The sequence below is a fragment of the Trachemys scripta genome, chromosome 19 (assembly GCF_013100865.1).
Source record: "Trachemys scripta elegans isolate TJP31775 chromosome 19, CAS_Tse_1.0, whole genome shotgun sequence".
NCBI lineage: Eukaryota > Metazoa > Chordata > Testudines > Emydidae > Trachemys > Trachemys scripta.
The window spans coordinates 1,743,026-1,765,233 of record NC_048316.1 but is presented as its reverse complement, the minus strand read 5'-3'; the positions used below and the strand labels follow the sequence as shown (position 1 = coordinate 1,765,233).

At 44.7% G+C, this 22,208-nt stretch overlaps 1 protein-coding gene and 1 long non-coding RNA gene across 5 annotated transcripts in view; one reads left to right on the top strand and one right to left on the bottom strand.

The window, feature by feature from the left end:
- ACOT7 (acyl-CoA thioesterase 7) overlaps positions 1-22,208 on the bottom strand; it is a 99,650-nt gene that overhangs the window by 51,671 nt on the left and 25,771 nt on the right. For all 3 annotated transcript variants that reach the window (XM_034753180.1, XM_034753177.1, XM_034753179.1), the window contains exons 4-5: positions 12,392-12,483; positions 4,437-4,551 (exon numbers count right to left, since the gene is read on the bottom strand). In XM_034753180.1, coding sequence (XP_034609071.1) covers positions 4,437-4,551; positions 12,392-12,483 — 207 coding nt within the window. The remainder of the gene's footprint in view (positions 1-4,436; positions 4,552-12,391; positions 12,484-22,208) is intronic.
- Positions 432-21,904, top strand: LOC117867835. Of its 2 annotated transcripts, XR_004643524.1 has the most exons (5): positions 432-491; positions 1,024-1,203; positions 16,217-16,701; positions 17,898-18,015; positions 19,041-21,904. It is a non-coding gene; the product is annotated as an uncharacterized LOC117867835 (long non-coding RNA). The 2 variants fall into 2 exon arrangements; XR_004643523.1 differs by lacking the exon at positions 19,041-21,904 and having other exon boundaries at positions 17,898-19,033.

The window sequence follows — 22,208 nt, the reverse complement described above, 5'->3', positions numbered from 1 at the left end:
ATGAAGTCTATCCACAGAACAGTTACTGCCTAGCAGATGGGCAGACTTCTCCATGCCAGCCCAATGTGGAGGAAATGCCCATGAGTAGCAAGTCAAGTCAGTCTTCATGCCCATTCAGTTCTAGATCTGTTTCAACTCGGGGATTTCCATCAGTGTCTATTGTGACCGTGATGTCTAACGTAGACACTTATCCAATTTCACACAGGAAGCCAAACGATAGTTAATGGCTTTCCATCACTGCCAATGGGGGCCAGATTTGACCCAGAGCCAAAAGGCCAAGGAACAACTCCTATATCACTGTGAATCCCCTGATCTACCCAGGTCCTCACCTCAGACACACACTGAGACAGGCGTTGATACCAGTGTCTAAATGTATGGCTGCCCAACTTGCATTTCCCACTGCTGCCATTTGGGACAGTAGTTGCGGGGACGGGGAGTACAAAACCTGGACATGCCAGCTCCCCCTTCACCTCCGAGCACTGGCAGATATTGTAAGTATTCAGGCTTTCAGAGCAGCTGTGCATGCAGCCAGATGTGTTGCTAACATTCACACTTATTAAAAAGTTACGTTTTCCTGATCTTTAATGAGGAAAGTTTGTCACTGCTGTAAAAATTAACAAGCCATTTCATCTTCACCTGGGTATAGACATGTGGCGTAGCAAGGGAAACGGTTTATAAAACCTATCGGGCTCTGGAACGAGACCAAAGGAACGCAGTTGCCCCTTGTGATTTGTTGCTAGGCAACGATTGTCCAAATGCCTGAAACCGTGTACTGGTCTCAAATTTTAAAGGTAGTTAAAATGAACAAGCTGTAGAGAAAGAGCCTCTATTCAAAATGGCAAAAATAGTCTGCATGTCATCTCTTCCATAACGCCACCTCAGAAAGGGACTTACAAGTTCACTTAGTCACGTGCTCTAGCAGCTTCTCAAATTATATTTCAGATCCCACAACGTTATTTTAGAGTACAGACTTGCAGCCAGAGACACTTGAACAAAGCCAGAATTGTCTTTTCTAATCCACAGATGCACACTCTTGGATTGCACATGCTATGCCACGTGAGGGCTATAAATAGCCGAGCGCAGCAGCTCAGCTCCTCAGTGCTCCGAACTTCCAGTGTCAAACCCAACTGCTCCCTGAAGACAAGCAAGGCAGACGGAGGGGCGGTCTCTGAAGGGGCAAACTCAGGAGGCCTCAGGCTACAGGTAAATAACCTAGTTTAGTCCATTATTAGTTTTCCCACCTGGAGACTAGTCGTCTGGGAGACTGGAAATCACTGCCCTTTTACAGTGATGGGCAGACACACTCCTATCCAAGTGCATGGAGAGATCTGGGTTTCTGATTACAGAAGGCATAAGTCGATAGAAAATTCTCCTGATGGCAATAATGGAGGCAAGAATTCCAGGAGGATAATGGCTTCCTTAAAGTGAGCTCTCTCACCTGGGAAGCGGCACTTTGCAGGAGTGAGGCGGAAACAAGCAGCTCTTATAAAGCACGCAAATAAGGACACAGCATGGGGGGAGCCTTTTAGAATTGCATGAGACGTCACCTGGGCAGAGAGAAATCAGACATGGAACCCAAAGCCGGCTAGCGAGTCAGAATTTCTGAGACGGAGGGGCAGCCAGTATAAGAATGTCCCTCATGGAATGCCAGGAGAATTCCAGATGCTCTTTGATGATCTCCAGACACACCTTGACAACTCCAGCCAAGAGCATTCAATCTCATAGCTACACACTGAAAGGATCTCCAACACTGGCTAGCCGAGTCCAGGAGTTATGTTAAGTGGTATAAGATGGGTTTCTTCAGCAAGTGCACGCAGAGGGAAACCGGATTCTCCAGCAACAGATGAGTAAGATGCGTAAGTCAGTGAGGTCATTCAACCATGCTAACATAACGCCCAACACACAGATTCAGATGACAAAAATGAACGTTTTTCTACGGAAACCAAGCTCTAGGTATTGCAATTCTCACGATTTTATGACTAGCAATTTTGGGGTGTTTTTTACCACCTGTCTTATAAAAAAACATGATGACAGGCCCAACTCACGAATTTTCCAACTCACCAATATTCAAAACGGCCACCATCTCCCATTAACATGTCTGGGGCTGAAGCCAGCAAGATGGCTGGCTGCCACCTCCGACTGTTTTCAATGACATGGAAGCCTTGGCCACAGGCAAAATGGCTGCCACTGTACAGGTCAGGCAGCGGGACAGGACAGACGGAGGAGCAACAGTGATACTGAAAGATGAAAGAGGGAGCAGAGGACATGGTGGGCAGTGGTGGAAGCTGAGGGGGGTGCAGAGAACAGAGATGGGATGGCAGCTCCCACATCTTGGGGGTAGTGGTGGGAAGGAGACTCCCCTCCGAACAGCCAGGGGAAGAGGCAGTGTTTCCAACTCTCAGGAACAGATTGCAAATCACAGGATTTTGGCCCCTGCAGCAGGCACAGTCACCATGACGCAAGAAGATCCTCAGATCCCACAATTTTCAGGGTTGGGCACAGAAGCAGAACTCTGTATGAGAGCCTTGGGGAGGGGACAGATCTGCCCTGCATGCATGGCACTAGATCAGAGAGGGCCCTGGGGCAGCAGGAGGCAGGGGAGGAGGGGGACTCAGGGAAATGGTGTTGCAAGGACACAGGTAAAGACGACCCTGGGCAGAAGGAGGTAGAGAAATGTTGCTGCGAGGTGAAGACAGGAATGTCAGATGGATGTCAGCTTCTCCTATCTCAGGGGTCAGGAAGGGGTAAGTGAAGTCTTTATCTGAGCAGCCAGGGAGAGGTATGCATTTTTGTGCACATTAAAGGTTGACTTTTCAACCTGAAATTCTCTCACACATTGACAGAGGAATAGAGGGGAGTTAAAAAGTCAAGACAATTTAAAAGATACTCATGTTTTTTAGTCTGATTTTTTGGGGTCAATCATGATTGATAGCCTGAGTCATGAGCTTTGATCTCTTGAGGTTGGCAATACCTTATCTTGACAATCTCCAGGGAAAGATCACCACATCCTGGTCTGAACAACCTTTAAAAAGCAGGGGTGTTGGTCAGGGATGAGCAGGGAACCATCCTTAAAAGGTCAGGGTATGGCAGGAATAGAACTAGTCATCCTGACGGTCAGGTACTGATGGGAACGTCTGGGGCCCGGGCTGTAAGAGGCCAGTGTGTCTGGCATAGCTACACGTACATCTGAGTGGAGCGGGCAGCCACGAGGTGTGATGAACACGTCAGGGTGGAAGCTGAACACAGGCTGTTACAATGCCAGTCTTGCAGAAACAGGAAGAGAATGAATTGCAGGGCTGCCTCTCCTGTAGCTAGAACAGGAACCTGTCTATTTGCAGGCATTCCTAGAGCACACATCACCTGCGGGGAATCACAAGGTAACGAGAAGGAATATGGAGCAGTGGTACATCCAGGAAAAGTGTTCTACAACTCCTGGGTTTATGGACTGGGAAGACAGGTGCCACCTGCAGTTTGAGCAGGATCTTGCATGGAAAAAAAAAATTACAAAGAACCAACATGCCAATATTAACCCTAAGAACCATTTTCCTCTACCAGTAAGTCATGGAAGAAGTTCCTCCCAAGCCCTTCTACCAGAGCCAGAGGATGAAGTGAGGGGAAACAGAAAGGTGGGTTGAGGCATTCCATTAATCTTGTGTGTATGAAGAGGTATCCGGCTAGCCTTTAAAACTCTTTGTTCCACACCCTCCGAACTGGATGCCTCACAGTCTGAAGAGGGCAGATAGTGTTGTCTAGTGGATAGAGCAACAGAATTTGACTCTATCCCTGGCTCTGCCACTGGCCAGCTGGGTGACCTTGGGCAAGACACTTCACTTCTGTGCCTCAGTTTCTGTAAGATGGCAGATCTGATCCTTACCTCCTTTGTAAAAGACAGAGATCAATGGATGAAAAGCGCTATATAAAGAATTAGTTATTGGTAATATACCCAGGTAGTGTGTCAACATGTTCTAAGCAGTACGAGGGTAACAAAACAAGGCTGAAAATTCAGAGGAAACTTGGCTCCCTATTAGTAAAGTACAGGTCTCCACCACAGCCCAAAGTCAGCATGTTATAAGAACTTACAGAACAGTTTTTTCAGTTTCTTCCCCAGAGTCCTAAGTTAACCGCCCCACAGAGATGGAGGCCTCAGTCCGACTCTTGGGCTCTCATCCTGGAGTCTGCAAACAAGTTTTGAGGGTTTCAGTCACCCTCTTTTCTTTTAAGCAAACAGGAATGGGGCCCAAAACCTTTTTCAGTTACAACATGGAGTCACGGGACGGACAAGGTGGAGAACTCGTGTTTTGGTGCAGTGAAGACCTTACTCTACCAAGTTAATATTCAGTCTTATCCTACTAGTTTGGAAGCCTGAGATAAGGAGAGAGTGAAGAATTTTGCAAGCTGATTTCTTAAGAAATCACCACTCTGGCTGCCTGCATTACCTGGGTTGAAAACAGGGAAGATGAGGTCTCCATTTCTCTGTTTAGTTACCAGTCGTTCCAGTTTTTGCTCTTCATAGCGTTTCTTTCCTTCCTCCTCCAGCTCTTTCCACGCGTACTGAAGGGAAAAAACACACAGGTCACACAGTGTATTGCTTGGCTAAAAGACAAGTTACGCGCCACAGGAAAGGCCAAGGATGTGTGACTGGGGACCCACAGCTGAACAGGTACTGCCCTCATTACTCTGCCAGATGCTGAGATTTTCCATGGCTGCCCTAGTTATCACATAAAACCAGATCTGCCCAGTGACTATTAGTGCAGGGGCAAAGATGCAGAGCACCAGACTGGCTTGTGAGGGGGGAAATGGGTGATTTGCACAGCCACTCACTTCCTCTTCTATGCCAGAATCTCTAGTGTTTATCAGTCACTTGCTGCCAGGCCTTCTTGCCCTTGGAGGTGTAACAGGTGGAAAGATTCAACAGCCTTCAATGCAGCCTGTCACTTTAGTTCTCAGCCCCTAACTGAGGCCATGCACATCTTGTTCACCACATCCATTCACTCCTGGATGTACATAGACCTTGTTGGTTTTCAGACTGATTGATTTCCTTGCTTCATTTAGGTGACATAAAACTTTGCTACTTTTTCTAAAGAGGACCAAGGCAAGTAAAAAGGAAGGCATAGTTGGTGCACCTGCAGACAGACCACAACCGTTCATTTTTATAAGTTATGTTATCCTAGTGTCCACAAAGCAATGCAACTGTTTCATTATTGTAACAACACACCATCTTTGACTGAATCACTGACCCCTCCATTGGACTGGAATAACTTGAGCACATCTTACACATCTTGTACATGTTCTAACTAGGGCTGTCGATTAATTGCAGTTAAAGCAAGCGATTAACTCAGAAATTAATTGCAATTAGTCGCAGTGTTAAACACTAGAATACCAATTGAAATTTATTAAATATGTTACATGTTTTTCTATATTTTAATATATTTCAATTACAAAGAATACAAAGTGTACAGTGCTCGACTTTATATTACAAATATTTGCACTGTAAAAATAAAATAGTATTTTTCAATTCACCTCATACAAGTACCGTAGTGCAATCTCTATCATGAAAGTGCACCTTACAAATGTAGATTTTGTTACAAAACTGCACTCAAAAACAAAACAATATAAAACTTTAGAGCTACAAGTCCACTCAGTCCTACTTCTTGTTCAGCCAATCAGTAAGATAAACAAGTTTGTTTACATTTATGGGAGATAATGGTCACCTGAAAGTGAGAATAGGTACATGACACTTTTGTAGCCAGAATTGCAAGGTATTTACATGACAAATATGCTAAACATTTGTATGCCCCTTCATGCTTTGACCACAATTTTGGAGGGCATACTTCCATGCTGATGATGCTCGTTAAAAAAATAATACGTTAATTATATTTGTGACTGAACTCCTTGGGGGAGAATTGTATGTCTCCTGCTCTGGGTTTTATCCACATTCTGCCATATATTTCATGTTATAGCAGTCTCGGATGATGACCCAGCATGTTGTTCCTTTTAAGAACACTTTCACTGCAGATTTGACAAAATGCAAAGAAGGTACCAATGTGAAATTTCTAAAGATAGCTACAGCACTCGGCCCAAGGTTTAAGAACCCTAAGTGCCTTCCAAAATCTGAGAGGGACGAGGTGTGGAGCGTGCTTTCAGAAGTCTTAAAAGAGCAACACTCTGATGCAGAAACTACAGAATCCGAACCACCAAAAAAGAAAAATCAACCTTCTGCTGGTGGCATCTGACTCAGATGATGAAAATGAACATGCGTCGGTCTGCAATGCTTCGGATCGTTATTGAGCAGAACCCACCATCAGCATGGATGCATGTCCTCTGGAATGGTGGTTGAAGCATGAAGGGACATATGAACCTTTAGCGCATCTGGCACGTAAATACCTTGCAGCATTGGCTACAACAGTGCCATGTGAACGTCTGTTTTCACTTTCAGCTGACATTGTAAAGAAGAAGCGGGCAGCAATGTCTCCTGCACATGTAAACAAACTTATTTGTCTGAGCGATTGGCTGAACAAGAAGTAGGACTGAGTGGACTTGTAAGCTCTAAAGTTGACATTGCATTCAAAAATAAAACATTTTTTGTGCATAATTCTACATTTTTAAGTTCAACTTTCATGATAAAGAGATTGCACTACAGTATTTGTATTAGGTGAATTGAAAAATATCTTTTCTTTTCTTTTTACAGTGCAAATATTTATAACAAATATAAAGTGAGCACTGTACACTTCATATTCCGTGTTGAAACTGAAATCAACATATTTGAAAATGTGGAAAATATCCAAGAATGTTTAAATAAATGGTATTCTATTACTGATTAATCGCACGACACCCCTAGTTCTAACACATTTTGTTCAACACATAGCTACAACAGAGAGACAAGTATACCTTTCAGGAATCATTCACTGTTATGATGAAATTCTGAAGTATTTTGCTGCTGACATTTCATCTCAAAGTTGAAAGAGAATAAGTTTTAATTATAGACCTGTCAAGTACAGAGTTGCCTGTCCCAGTTGCCTGTCCCAGTGCTCCATGGGGGCAAAGTACTATTAAACTAAAATGGCTTCCTTTCACAGCCAACCACACAAGGGGACAAGTGCTTCCCTGCTTTCGGTATGGCTCTCAATGCCAGGTGGGGCATACACTGCCGCACAGCTGCTGTGCTCCTCAACATGTTGTACAGAACAACTAGGTGGTCTACTAAGTGCAGTGGGGCAAGCGGAAATGTCTCTGCATTATATGTCTGGACCTTCTGGCACTTGGTCAGAATCTTACGTTTTCAGGCATTTCCAAGGTTAACAAGTCTAGCTCTGCCCACTCACAGCTTCAGCAACTAGGATTCTTTGTCCATTTCAGTTACTAAGAACAGGTCCCCAGAAGAAGAAGTAGTAGTGCAAGTGTGTGTTTTTAAAGAACAATGCCCTCACTGCATATTATTCTTCCCAACAATGCAGAAATATCAGTTAAATCTTATAATTTCTGGTTATTACCTCCAGCAAAACATTAGTCCAGGGAGAAGCCCCTTCCCCATAAGAAGCTATTACAGTAACTATACTAACTCTGTTGTAATTAGCTTCATTCCAATGCCTCTCATTATAACTTGGGGTTAGCCTTAGAACCCAAACGCAAAGTCAAAGAGTTTTCTTCCCCTTTAACATTTTAATAAATGTTGTTCAGGAGTTATTGAATTCTCTCCCCAGGGAAAAGCTAAACAAAGCTTTTAAAAGCCACACAGGCAAAATTATTGTTTGCCTGAAGATTGGAGGGGGGTTGTAGGAAGATTAGAGGATACATATGAATATATTAGGTCTGTTGTCCTAGTGCTGTCTAACTAGTTTTCTTTCTACGGTTCTGCTTCCCCCAATAAAGCACAAAGCCACTTTTAATCAGTGCATGAACTTCCTTTCAGAGAAATCGTATTTCCTCATGACAGTGCCCTATCAAACAAAGTCAGTGCTTGTTTACTGGAGGGCAGCAGAATCATCTTATTAGGTGTTCTCTGCTTGGGGGTGCTAGAGAAACCTGTGAGGACTCCAAAGAGAGGTACAACCGTTTAGCACAGTGTTCTAACCGAACTAGCTTTGCAAACTTCTCTCAGCTCCCTAATGGTGGCGGTCATCTTGAAGAAGAGCGACATTTGCCATTCCCAGCATGGAAGAAAGCCCCTGCAGGTCTTATGATGCATCAATAGTGAGTTAACACTAAGAAGTGTTTAATATTTAAAAACAGTGTTCAGACAGAGAAGTGCTTCCCATTTTGAAGCCAGCAGGAAACTGGTGCCCAGCCTCAGCCATTTAGTGGTGGGTGGAACTAGAGTATCACAACAACAAGATTAGAAACTTTCTAATGGAAGTTTACATACTGTCTAACCGAGTAGGTTAGTGAAGAAGTGTTGGTGGCCACTGCATTCCAGATCGGTTTGCTGGCTATAGTGCATACCAGCACTAGAAAGTTACTAGAGAGGACTTTGCCCTATGGCTAGTGAATTTAGCATGACATTTTTAGAGACATGCTCAGAATAGAGCTAAGTGTAACTTTCTCCATAAATTACATGTTAGCAATGGCTATGGAGAAGCCTGGTATCTTTGGTGAGTCAATGAGCATTAACCACATCATAAGACTAGAACTCAGAAAGGAGAACATGGTGGAGTTACACATGGTGCTGACCACTCCTGAAGGAGTCAAGTCCCAGCCCAAGCCATGTTAGAGTGGGTATCTAAACAACAACTGCCACACTTCAGGGTACTCTCTTACAAGCCACTTTCCACACACAACTTCCTGAAGCAGTCACCTTTTAGGTTGAAATTTTCCACACTTGGTCTCCTTGCCTCTCTCGCCCACCCAAAAGAACCAAACAATAAATAAATTGAGCAAAATTACATGAGTACCAGTCCTGAAGAGAAAGCAGCTTAGACAACAGCAGCTTCTCACAGTAAGGAGAGTTTAAGTACTAGGTAGACAGATCGTCCCCTGCCATTTTGATTTGGAGAGCACATTCATTCGTGTGAGGGGAACACGTGAAAGGAAACCTAATGCCCTAATTGACATTTTGCTGGCAGTAGCACATCCATTATCAGGCCAATATCAGCCACAACAATGGCTTTTACTGGAGACTTTAGTACATTATATTAACTCAATTAAAACCAAGACACAGCCGCCAACTCATTCAGACCCCAGAGGCATATCTGTAAAGAACTCAATTAAGTTTGGATGGTGTAACGATGAAACCTCATTTATCATCTAAATGAGGCATCAACCTCTTGTTTCAAATTGTTTTTTGGGCTCTGATCATTCTTCCACTCAAAGATGAGTTTCATGACCCAATTTAAGATTCCAAACTCTGAGTGGACCCTTTCCATGGATTTTCTTTGTACACTTAAGATTCTGCACAAGCAAATGCTCTTCATGACAAGTTACAATTGGTTTTGAAACCTTCTAAAATGACCAAAGACTGAACTTGACAAACTGCATAAAAGATCACAGGAGGAGTGGGATTTTAAGTCCTTTCAGACAGGTTTAGAGGAGAGGAAACTGACTCAAGTCCTTAGTACTCTGGAAGAAAAGTAAAATATCAGATAAATGAACTTATTCCAATTTGGAGGCAGAAAGGAAGAGATGCGTTAGGTGTGAGAGATGTAGCTGGGATCACAGCTCCGTGCTCAACAAATCTTTTCCAGTTAAAAGGAATATGAATCCTCTTTCCTGCCAGATGAAATATTTTTTTCACCAACATATTGGCAGGGGAATTCTCAAGGACTCAGGAGTTCCTGGAAGGAGACATCTGAGTAAAGGGGGAGAGAGAGAAAGAATATGCTACCCGAAGTCTGAAGCAAACAATTGCTGAGTAAAGAACAAAAATATCCTGCTTTAAACTCTCAATTCATTCTGTCCCAGGAATTTTCCTCTAACAAGGTGGAGCAGACCAGACGGAGCAGACCAGACGGAGCAGCTCATTAACAGGATTAACGGTCACCTCTCTTGGCAATGCAAATCCGATGCACTCAGAAATAGAGCAACTCCAATGACTATGTTGGCAGAGCCAATGGCTGAGCTGTGTTGGTGTTCACAGTTCTCGTAAGAGTCTGTTAGGCAACCAATGAGTTTATGTCAAGGCGCCTGACATGCCAAAACATGGAAGATCATTTGAAAGTAAAATTATGCACCAATCATTAGTTATGACAACACAGGTGTGCATTATTCATTAGAGACTGGAAGGAGAGACGCCTCGTGCTATCAGAAAGCAAAATGTAAGAACCACCACCACAAAGGAAAGGTCACTTCACACGTAAAAGTAAGTGGTTCACTACGTGTGGTATTCACCAGTGAATATAAAGACTTCGGCCATTATTGGCCCATAAATCTCACCTTTGAAGTATCCTGCAATTTCACTAGACAGTTACACCTGTTTTCCACATATCTTTTCTTTAGTCTCACCTTCCAATTTTCTTCTTGCTATTCTTAACCTTTAAGAACCTACCTAAATTCCTCACCAAGAGCCTGATCCAATTCCCACTGAAGTCAAAGAAACTCACTGACTCAAACAGGCCAAATTGGATGAGGCCTCAAGTCACAATACTGAGCAAACCAAGTCAACGCTTTGGCACAGAAGAGCTGGGGAGCGGTGGAAAACGTTCCTGAAAACCTGTAGCTCCGGAGAACCCAGGTATTTAAAACCTGACATTTTGGTCACTCAGTGATATATCTGATGGGGGTTATTTATTTATTTATTACACTAGAAGGGGCCAACCAAAAAAATATTTTAGAGGACTGCATACATGTTAGAACTCTGATTGTAGGAGGAGAATTACAGGACACATGGATGGGGTGAAAAGCTAATTGTAACTTGACAAAGTATTTTATGTTGTGATGGGGTGCCTGCCCCACACTGAGCTCTAAGGAGTTAATAGAGCCCTAGGGAGGCTTCGCAGGAGGCAGCCAATCAGAGAAGGGCTGAAGCAAGCAGCCAATCAGGACCAAGCAGGCCCATATAAAGAGGGAGCTGCAGGGCAGAGGAGTTCAGTTCTCTGCTGGGAGCCCAGGAAGGAAGGACTGTGTCTCTGGAGGGCTGAGAGAACTGCCAGCAACCTGGACAGAGCAGTACTATGAGCAGGGACAGGGGGAGTGAGAGACAGCTCCTGGCCAGTTGCTGGAGTTTGCAGGCTGAGGCCTTGAGGCAAGGGCAAAGAGAATGCTGGGGCCACGAGGAAGTGGCCAGACAATTTGCTGCAGTAGCCACTAAGGGAAGTGGCTGAACAGCAGACTGCAGGTCCACCGGAAAGGGGGGAGCACAGTGTGTGGCACAGACAGAGGGCTGTGTCGCTGAAGAGGACGCTGCAGTCCTTGGAGAGACATGGGTTCTAGAGCAGGAGTGATGACAGCAAGACGCCACCTGAAGAGGACGCAGAGCTAATTCCCAAGATAGCCAGGAGGAGGCACCACTGTGGTGAGTGAACCCCGTTACACATGTACACTTAGCAGGTGATTAGTCTAAACCAGCTAGAGAGATTTTCTGGCACACACAAAGCATTTCCCTGAACATACGTTTATTTAGAAGGAGAGTTTATGGTGAGTCTGTCATTTATTTTTACATCCTTATCCCTAAGGATTTGTCACTGTGACACCAAAATACAGACTCCGCTCTTTCATTCCTGCACTTTAATTACTTGAAAGCCAAAGAGTTCTTCTATAGTCATTTTGTTGCTCTTCAAAGCACAGCTATTTTATCCTGTAAATTTAGTACCAGCCTTTTTGTGGGTTGTACACAGGTACTGAACCATTTCCATGTCTATGCATCTTGGTTGCTGTATCTAGTGAAAATAGAGCTCAAAAGTACAGTTTGTGGCCTCTAAGCATCTACAGATCCTTCTGGAAGCAGCCAGCTTGAGTCCTGAAAAGCAATATCCTCTCCTTCCCCAAAGCCAAGTCTGTCAGTTCTCCCACTTAAAGGAGAAGGGAGAGACTTCAATAGCTTAATTTTTGCCTTGCTCTCTTGCATTAACTGGTTACATCCCACTGAGCTATGGAATAAGGAGGTTCATTTTCTGTGGTGCAGTATTTCCTGAGATCACGGCCACCTGCTTCAGTACAGTCAAAAAAGTGGTGAGGATATTTACATTAGTCAGAGCATCTTTTCCTCAAGGAGGGGAGGGAAAACACACAAAACTGCCCACACCCCTGAAATGGGACATCTTAATGGCAAAGCTAGTGTTACTCTGATGCTGCACCTGCTCTGACTGGCCTGGAGGTAGACATGTCAACTTTTCATTTAAAAAAAAAAAAAAAAAATGAACATTAAGGCACTGGAATAAAATACACCCTACTCCAAATCTCTGCAAACGCATACACAAAGTTCTTCTGAATGTGAGGATTCTGAGCTAACATATGTCGTTACCTGAATAGGAGGAACTTCAAGGACTTTGTCCACGTTCTTTAGAGAAAGAGGCACATACCACAGAGTCGCCCTATTAGTCACCCTCTTAGCACCTTAAAAAAAAAAAAAAAAGCAAAAACAGTGTTAATAAAATACAGATACATTGGAAACACGTGACAGTAAAACCCGTGTAGCACTTTAGGAGCATAAATTCTGTACAAGGAAAGTTACACTGCTGAGGATCGGTAACAAAAGCAAGAAGCCCTGAGATAGCAGCTAATTTCTTGGAGATGCACCAAAGAGACTGGAGAATTGCAAAGAGCTGTATAAACCAGTAAGCCTCCTAGGGCCTTTCTCCAATTGATTATTTGGTATTCCCCACATAGCTTCATGCCTTCCCTTCCCCATGCTCATTCTATAGGAATACATAGGGACAGCCTCACTGAGGTCAGGGGCCCCCCCATGACCAGGGAATGGGCTTGAGGAGACTTCTCTAGATGACCCGTGCCAGCATCAGAGAAAGAGCTGAACAAGGGCAAAGAACCACCATGGTTTTGCTTGTGGCTTGTAAGCATGGAACATTTGCTACAGCAGACATCTTTGGCGCCTATCATGTTGGAGCTGCATACTAGTAAGTGACTGTCATGGCCTAAGAGACTGAGGATCAACAGGCCCCAGTACAACATTAGCCCACGCTGTGTTCTGACCCCCAGTCAGTCTACTACGCCACATCGGGTCAGACTGGGGAATTCCAGGACTGTCAGAAATGCGTGCGCCAACCGCTGCATTCGGCAAGAGATAGACAGGAGGCTACCCCGCCAGCAATGCTTGAACCTTCCGTAGCAGCCCTACAGACAGTTAGTGCTTGGTCCTTAAATGTATAAGTGTAGCAGGTTGTTTGAATGACACAGGCCCTCTGACTGCAATGTTACTGCTAAGTGGCACCTTGACCTGCTAGCACGGTGACCTTTTTAAAAGCAGATTTAATTGCTAATGATTGCTAGAAATAATTAGCTGAAACAAGCATCCAGTATAACGCACAAGAGATGGCTTTTATCATCGAGTGCTGCCGGGCTCATTAGCTTCTGCTGAAGGTTTATAAAGCTTAGCATGTGCACTGTACGTGAAACCACCACGGAGGTGAAAGATCATGGTGAGTGTTTAGAGCAGGGGTTGGGAATTCATGTGTTTAATGTTTATTTTGCACAATTTCTAAAAACTCGTGGTTTAGTGAATCCTACCTTTGGGGAAGCTTCTAAACACAATACATACAGGTACAAGGTTAGCTGGTGGAAGGCTACATAGAGCAGATGTGAAAGCAGACCAGACAAGCTCGTGTTGTTCTTCAAAAAACAAGCCATGTTTTCAGAGCCAAATTATCTCTGACATTGAATTTAAAAACTCCAAATATCTTGCCGAAAAACTCTATATCACAAAACATGGAATTCCTTCTGACGGGATTATTTTATGTCTAAATATTTCCACAAGCCAAACCGTCCTCGGAGTCACTGACATCAAGCTCAGAGACTAGCATCTATGGCGCACTCAAACTGTTCAGCGAAGACAGAGCTGTTAGATAAATGGAGGTAATTCACCTCTGGTCTGGGCATTCAATCACATGCACTGGTCTGCTGTCAACACAGCCATTAACAAGCCAGCCAGGGATGGTGACTGATCCTGGGCTGACAGATCTTTAAGTCGGAGACAGGTGAAGCCCATCTACACTAGCCCTGCTGAAGCTGGCTGGGCCATCTCCTTCCAATAATCCCAGCAGCAAGTTCTGCATGTTATAGAACAGGAGAGTTTGTGGCGTGCCAGGCAAACTACATCTAGAATCTGTAGCATTGTGGCCTCCTCATGCAGCATGGGACCCTACGTCATCTCTTCTTCACAGCGGAGCAAGCACTGAATTGTAGATGCAGATTCCCAGGTGGGGATCTCAGCCAACACAAGCTCAAGTGTCAGTCATTTCTGTACTAGAGAAGGGGTCTCATCGGTCTGAAATTTGAAGGGGCAAACTCCAATCTTCCAGCATCCGGATGGGTGCTGGGATTTTGGGAAGCACATCCGTAGCAGTGCAGCTAGCCCCCCTGCCACACACGGCTCACTGTTATAAACCAATGAATTTTAGGCATCTGAAGGTGATGGGGGACATTAGGAGGGAGCTCCGGAGTCAGACACAAAAGAACATGCAATAGGACCTGGCAGTGAAGCAGTGTCTGGGTGGGTGCTCTAAGCACAGACAATCAGACTTCCAGGCACACCCTCCCCTTACTCTCCCTACAAACATTGACTTTCACCATAACAGTTGCTGCTGAGTATTCTTTTAATGCCTGCAACAAATAAGCCNTGACTTTCACCATAACAGTTGCTGCTGAGTATTCTTTTAATGCCTGCAACAAATAAGCCTGTCCCTGTAGCCTGGAGACTAGTCCAAGTCAGCACTAGGTAACTGCATCTCTAGTCCCCTGCAAGACATCTCCCTAAAAAAAAGTGGGAGCTTCAACAAGCATCCCCAGTAAGGCAGAGGGTACCCACACTTCCCAGGCTCACCTTACAAGCCTCTCTCAAACATCGGCTTGGCTTCCTCCAAACCTTCCTGGGCACTAGGAACCTTCCCCTGCAAATCCCAGAGCCTGGTTTCACCCACTGAGCAGATCTGCCACGAAAGCAGGCTACCCACACAAGAGCAAAATACGGGTACAAGAACCCACCGAGCTTGAACAGAAACTGCCAAATCACATTCATTAGGCCAGGTCCTGCCAGGACTGCATATGAACTTCCTGTCACTAATAGAAATGTTGCATTTAGCTATGATTCTGCATCATTTTTCAACTACAGGCAAATAATATGGAAAACATTTCTGCTGCACTTTGACTGAGAGTGGATCTGACAACACGCTTTTGGGAATAAGAGTCACTGTTACACCCAACTAAAACCATCCTGACAAGATGGTTACCATGGCAACCACACGAGCTGACTCTTTACAGGCCTCTGTGAACAATGTGCACTAAATTATGCAAAACAAGTTCATTACAATTTTTTCCACATTCTTTAATAAAAATTACCAGAAGAACCGTAATTCCCAAGGAGTATTTTAAGTCTCAAGAGCTGCGCTTCTCTTCCAGTGCAATTCTCCCCCAATCACATCCATATACATTTAATATTTTGATATTTAATATTACTGTTGCAAAGCTGGCTGTGCTAAATAGAAAGGCATGTGCCCGAACTGACTAGGAAAATGGAAAATCCTGGCATTGTTAGTGCTGCAGGTGAGAGGGAGGGGAGAACTGGGGGAGCAGGTTTTCTTACTTTGCGTGGTATTTATTAGCTGACAATTTGTAGACGAGGAGATTGTTAGGGAGAGGCACATCTATAGGTTCAAATGAATATTTTCTGCAAAGGAATGGGCATGAATTGCCATCGCCAAGAGCAGCCATGCTGACCTCCAAGCCCCATGTAAATTAAATGCCTACAGGGATAATCGAGACACTTAAGTTCTTTCGGAAGCTGGAGGCAGGTACGCATGTAGGTCAGATGTTCCGACGGCTGAGCTGTAACACTTACCGTGCCAAGTCTCCAAGACATCTCCCAACCCTCTCTTCCACTACGTGGTTTATCACCATTATAATTGTCGCCGACAAGAGCCATGTGCTCAGTACAGCATGCTGCAGCAGCTCCCCTTAGCCAGAATTTTCTTTGTGCCAACAGCCGGCATTCAAACCTCTGCTGCCCCTTGTACACTCTGCCACGGCGACCTGCTGCTGCTCAAGTCAGTGACACTCTTGCCATTAAGCTGCTGCTGTTCTTGGGCAGAGCCTGGCTGACTGTTGCTTTTCCCTGCAGGTGCTGCTGAGGTGGTGACCACGCTACTCACCGAGACTCAATGGTGTCTTGTCATTGCCAGACCTGTTTTTACACCTGCCTTCTGTGGGTGGTCTCAGTGCTCCTTCAACAGCAGCAGCAGCTTCGCAGGTGGGTTAATGCCCGAGACTCTGCTGCTGTGTGAAGGAATCTTCAACCCACCTGTGCTTTTCGGTGACCGGTCTCTCTTCCACGGAGAGACAGGACTTTGAGATCGCATAGCCAGGTCTACTTCTAAAACAAGGGGTTTAAGTAAATCAAGGAGATAGATGGGGCTTTCAAGGCTACCGCTATGGATTCTCTAGGCAAATGTCAAAGCAAAATTGTTCATCGTGATGCTCTTGCATGAATGAAGCCACTGGAAACAAGGGTAGACTACAGATCTAACCAAATGTGTTACACAAACTCTGCTTTTGGATGCAAATCTCTGGGACAGCAAGCAGGAAGAAACCTTTACTGCATAAAAGGTAAGGCTCCTATCTTAGGTGTGTGGCCTCCATTATCATTTCTGAATGCCTCAATTTTTAAAGCATTTATCCCCCATCTCTGAGAGGCCTGGAAGTGACATTATCCCCATTGTACAGATGGGGAACTGAGGCACAGAGAGGCTAAGTGACTTGACCAAGATCACACAGGAAGCCTGTGGTGGTGGTGGGGGGGGGGGGGGGGGGGAGAGAGACTTAAATGGAGTCTCCTGAGTTCCAAGCTAGCACCAAAACCACCCTGGACCTTCTTGCTGCCCAGTCTATTCTTCAAAAACTGCAGGTGCCGACTTCAGGGATACTGAGGCACAAATCACTCCAACTGTCAAGGAAACAAGTACTGTAGGGTTTATTTGACCAATACTTATGGTAGCATTTCATTGTTTCAAAGCATCAGGTGAAATAGCCCAAGTGTATTAAGACGAGTGAGAAGAGTTGCTCTTGTAACTTTAGCCTGAAATTTTACATCACATTCACAGCAAGGTGAAATCACTTAAGTATCAATAAAATCAATAAAGGTAGGGTTCCATGACTGTTCCACATACTGCAAGTCAACACGCATCTAGGCCAGTGGCTCATTTACAGAGCTGTGGGTTATTACTATGGACTGTTAGCCTCAGTATAGATAGCCCTGACACAACTTTTCCTGGAGTACCATGGCATTAACACCGAGGTGGCCACACCAATGGTAGTGCTGGTGAACATGAGGCATTGGTGGCTGGCACTTTCTTCCCTTAACCACGTCATCTAGCCTTACTATTAACAAGGTTAAATACAGCAATAGGAACAGTAGTGCCTTGTCTATGCTAGAGATCCTATCGTAGGGCTGCCCAGTGGCAGTGGAACTAGTGGGAAATATTCAGAGAAAGTGCGGTGTAGACACAGCTTTTGACACAATGGAAGGGGAGACCATTCAAGACTATTGAACTAACGTGCACAAACTGTTCCTTAACAGTAATATCCTGTCATCCTAGAAGCTCTCTCACATGAGGCTCTTCAGCTACTTTTAAGACGTATACTAGTTAGGGTCCTGGTGAGCAGTATATGAAAAAACATTCAGGACCTGGTAGCTTAGGCCCTAAATGTAGGCTACATTAATAAAAAGTTTAGCATTTATAAAGAGGTTTCAAAAATTTCCCCTAGAAACAGTTTGATGTTTGGATGTAAACATTCTCTTTCAGTGTCTGCACCTCCGATATGGCAGCATTGGGACAGAACAGGAAAAACAGAAGGTGAAAGCGAGCAACTAATTTTTTACACTTCTCTCAGGCTGGGGAGCGCAGACAAACTGCAGCAGTGGTGAGATAAAGCGTAGGTTTTTCAAATGCTTTTCACTCTGCCCAGCCTGCGTCAGGGAACATGTTACTTTGCAATTCATTGAGCAATGGGGCAAGAAACCACTCTCAACATAAAAGATGCTGAGAGGCTTCTGAATGACTTGCAATATGAAGGCAGCACAAGGCCAGGGAAACTGACTATACAGGTGGTCCACAATCCCACAGCGTGCCACTACAGGCACAAGGGAAGGGGACAAGCCATGAATTGGATGATAAGATGCTCTAATATGCTGCATCCCAGACACAAAAATCCATAGGTTAACATTTAATTAGAGAGGAAAAGCCACCATTAGTTTCTCTTGATCTCTTTCATTGGAGGGACTGGTAGGTTTGCACAGGTCTGGAAGGGTTTGACATTAACGAAAGACGTCAGCTAACAATGTCCACTCAGATTAGCCACCCAAGCCTCACGCAGGCTCAGCCTCAGTGCTACAAGAGGCAACAGGAGACAGGGTATTATACAAACAAGATTTATTTCATCTAGTTGCTACCTTTAAGGGCTGCAATTAGAATAAAGGAAATTTCTGCTCTGCTCAAGAGTTAAACAATGTCCTCCAGGCCTGTTGCAACGTTCTGTTTGAGTATCAACTCCCACCAAGCTCAGATCCAACACCAGAGTTTGTTCTCCGCAACTGTTCACATTACAAGATTGAGTAGCAATTTGTTTGCAAAAAAACTTGCTTAAAAATGGAAATGATTTGACAACCTTTTGATGCAGTTTTTAGTTTAGTCCTTTGCTTCTTTTACAATCAAATGAGGTCAAATCTAATCTATTCATTTGTTATCAACAGCTTAGGCTGAACTGATGGTTCCACTAGTTTCCTCATGCAAAACTGGGGATTTAAATATTTTTGCTGTTTAAAGTCAGATGATGATGAAACCTGGGGGCAAAATATTTTTTTTAAAAAGTCACATTTTGCTGATAAACTGCTGCTTTAAATTGTCAGTCTAAAGTCATTGTACCTAATTGCAAGTTTTACTTTACAGGATTTTTTTGTTTTTGTTTTACCCTGACACAAGTACAACGCACATCTCTGAAAAAATTCACTAGAATAAGTATCCACCTGCTAGAGAAGCGTGGGGGCTGCAACAACAGAACAACTGACACTAAATCATGGTTCTGGGAAGAGGGGGTGGCTCCGAGAGACAGGGCTGGGGGTGGATTAGTCAGACACCAAACTATGGCAATGAACAAGACGAAAGGAAAGTGAGAACAGGAAGACCCTCCCTTCCAAATGGAGTTACTATGTCTAGCCACAGGAGGAGTCCAATGGGGATTGCAACTTTTCCCTTTCCTTAACCCTAAACTGGGATGAAGGGGTGGTCACCGCTATTGGGCCTGGTTGCTAGCACACGCCCAAATCCACACAGCCCTGCTGCTATTTCAGCTCAGTTATCGACTGTCGTTTGCAAACTGGGCTGTTGTCCATTGTGAACTGTACCGAGATCACCAGCATTCCAACGAGAAGGCCAAGAGGCAACAAGTTTTCAAGAAAGCTGCAGACAAGCGCTGGTTGTACCTGTGCCCAGCCGGCCAGCCAGAGCCTTCACAGACAGTGTGCTCTCTTCACTCCCCTGATTGCCCCCCCCCTCCTTCATTCATTCCATGAACAGCCGGGGTCAGACCAACACGGAGGGTCAGAAAGCTAAGAAGTCTAGCCTGAGCCAGCAACACTTCATGTCAGGCCATTCAGAATCCCCAACGTACATGCAAGGGTCCGCAGTTCCCAGGACCGTGTGTTCCATGTAAACAAGCTGTAGTATTAGACAGAATGCAGGAGCTTCTGCACTGCTGAGCCCCTCCCCGCCCAGCCAGCCCCCTTCAGGGCACGTCTTGGGTTTCAGCTTTCGGCGGGCGTTCCGGGGCACTGCACCGTGCAGCACAAGCTGAAGGCGGAGAGTTTCCAAGGTAATGTTAGAACAGATAAGAGCGCCTATCTACCGCCAGCCAGGTGCTACGAGTGACAAGGCAGGAAGGACATAACCATCAGCCATACAAGCTCTCTGCTGATTTTAACAGTTTTCCCCAGAAGCTTTGAGTGCGAAGGAGCCTTCAACAGTTGGCTGGTACCAGGAGATTCTGACATTTGGGTTTGAAAATTGCTGGGTTTTTCCCCTCTTCTTCTATATTGGGAAGAGACCTGTAGGACTTTACCAGAGCACACTGGAACATTCTAGAGCACACAGATTAATAGAAATCTTGGAGTCAATTATAAAAGTCACTTCTCAGAGTGCAAACATGCCAGGTCTGTAGCGCCACTGCCGAGAGATTCTGACAAAGGGAGTGTTGTGCCTATGTCAACGCAAACACCGGTTTAAGAGAAACATAAAAAGCTTGTGCATGCAGCCATCACAACCTCCTGCAGTTGCCATGTGGGAAGATGAAAATGGGTTACCATGGTTACTACTGCCTGGGAAGAGAATATTCAGCTCAAACCAGAGCCAATGGTTCATCCTGTTAAACTACAGACACCATCCTGATTAACTAAAGCCTGATGCTGCAGCCGAGTCTGTAGAATTAGTATTTCTTCTAATGGATCAGAACAACCCTGCTGCAAATTTAAATCAACATACAGCGATGGTTCGAGTTCCAAAACCTAGCACACACACAGGTATTAGAATCCAAGAGCACTGAGTGCAACACAAAGAGGAGACGTGGTACGTACTCCAAACCTAGTGCAGACCAAACATGCTGATGCAGATAGCAGATCAGATGCCAGGGCAACTTAGAGGTGGTGAGAAATCACACTGTCATTAACACACAGCATAAGATGGCAGTAATTTTTTCCTGCCCATCCTCCTCTCATCACTATTAAAATGTAAAACTAAATATTTACTGCATATGCTGTCAACACTCAAGAGTTCTAATTAGATACACAAGTTGAACACTAAGAGCATACCACAATGCAGGGCTGCTTTCTTCAAAGGAACAGAGTATATTTTAAAGAAAATCATAGCACCACATTTAACTGCAGTCTTCGTTTGTGACTATGCATTTAAAACCTTCACTGCACTGAGAAAACAACTGCAACTAGAGCCAAGTGGAGTTCTGATCATTTTAACAGCCCAGAAAGCGTCTGATGTTCACACACTTGGCTTAGCCTGAATGCGTACTTCCCGAATGGTTACATAAACACGGATTGCTAGATGCTCTTTATGTATCACCAAACTACATTTAAAGACTTCAAGCAAAACTTGTCAGAGCTAAAGAGACTCGTAAGGCACAGGTATCACCCCCCACTATGTCCCTACTGCAAGTCAGGCAGGCTTAGAAAGAGAAACAAGGAACGTTTCCTTCTCCACCAATGAGGAGAAAATTCTTACTACCAGGAAAAAAAAGCAAGCAAGCAACAGGTATTCAAAACCCGAGAGATCACCACACCTGAACCAGGCAAGAGGGAGAAGACAACAAAGAGGCACTCCAATCACTTTTACAGCAAAAGAAGGCTTTCTTCAGAGTTCAGTGTTTTGTAAAGCACTGCTCCCCTCCCACTCTGCTCTAGCTCGAAGTCCCAAGCTGACTTCATCAGCCAGGTTATTCTTGCCACATGGCCAGCATGTTCTGCCAGAGTAACTCTCACTGCAAAGCCCATCTGTACAACCGTATCATTCTCCTTACAGTTGTATAATCACGTAGTCGGTTACTTCACAGCCTACACACGGAAGCACACACAACCAAAGGGGCCTGACTTGCATAGCACATCTTTCTTCATAGACACAGCACTAAGTCTTAGTTATCATGCAGAAGTATAATGCTGACATCACAGCAGAGCTGCCACCCTGCCTTCTAGAGACGTGTGTGTGTGTGTGTGTGTGTGTGTGTGTGTGTGTGTGTGTAGTAATAGCTTTTATTGGACAACTTTTGTCGGCGAAAGAGAGAAGCTTTTGAGCTACCCAGAGCTCTTCTTCAGGTCCCAGGTCTAGCCGTTGTGTCTCTAATATCCTGGGACCTACGTAGTTACAAGACTGCAAACCACCCGGTCTTCTAGGCTTTTATCTAGTCATCTGCTAGCTATAGTCTTAGATTGCGTCAGTATTACTGGCAACCTAGCTAACAAGAATAGACTCAGGATGACCCTACAGCATGCTGCTGCTGTCATGCTACATCCTAGTTCTTCCGTACCTCTGAAGATAGGTTGGAGCCTTTCCTAGGAA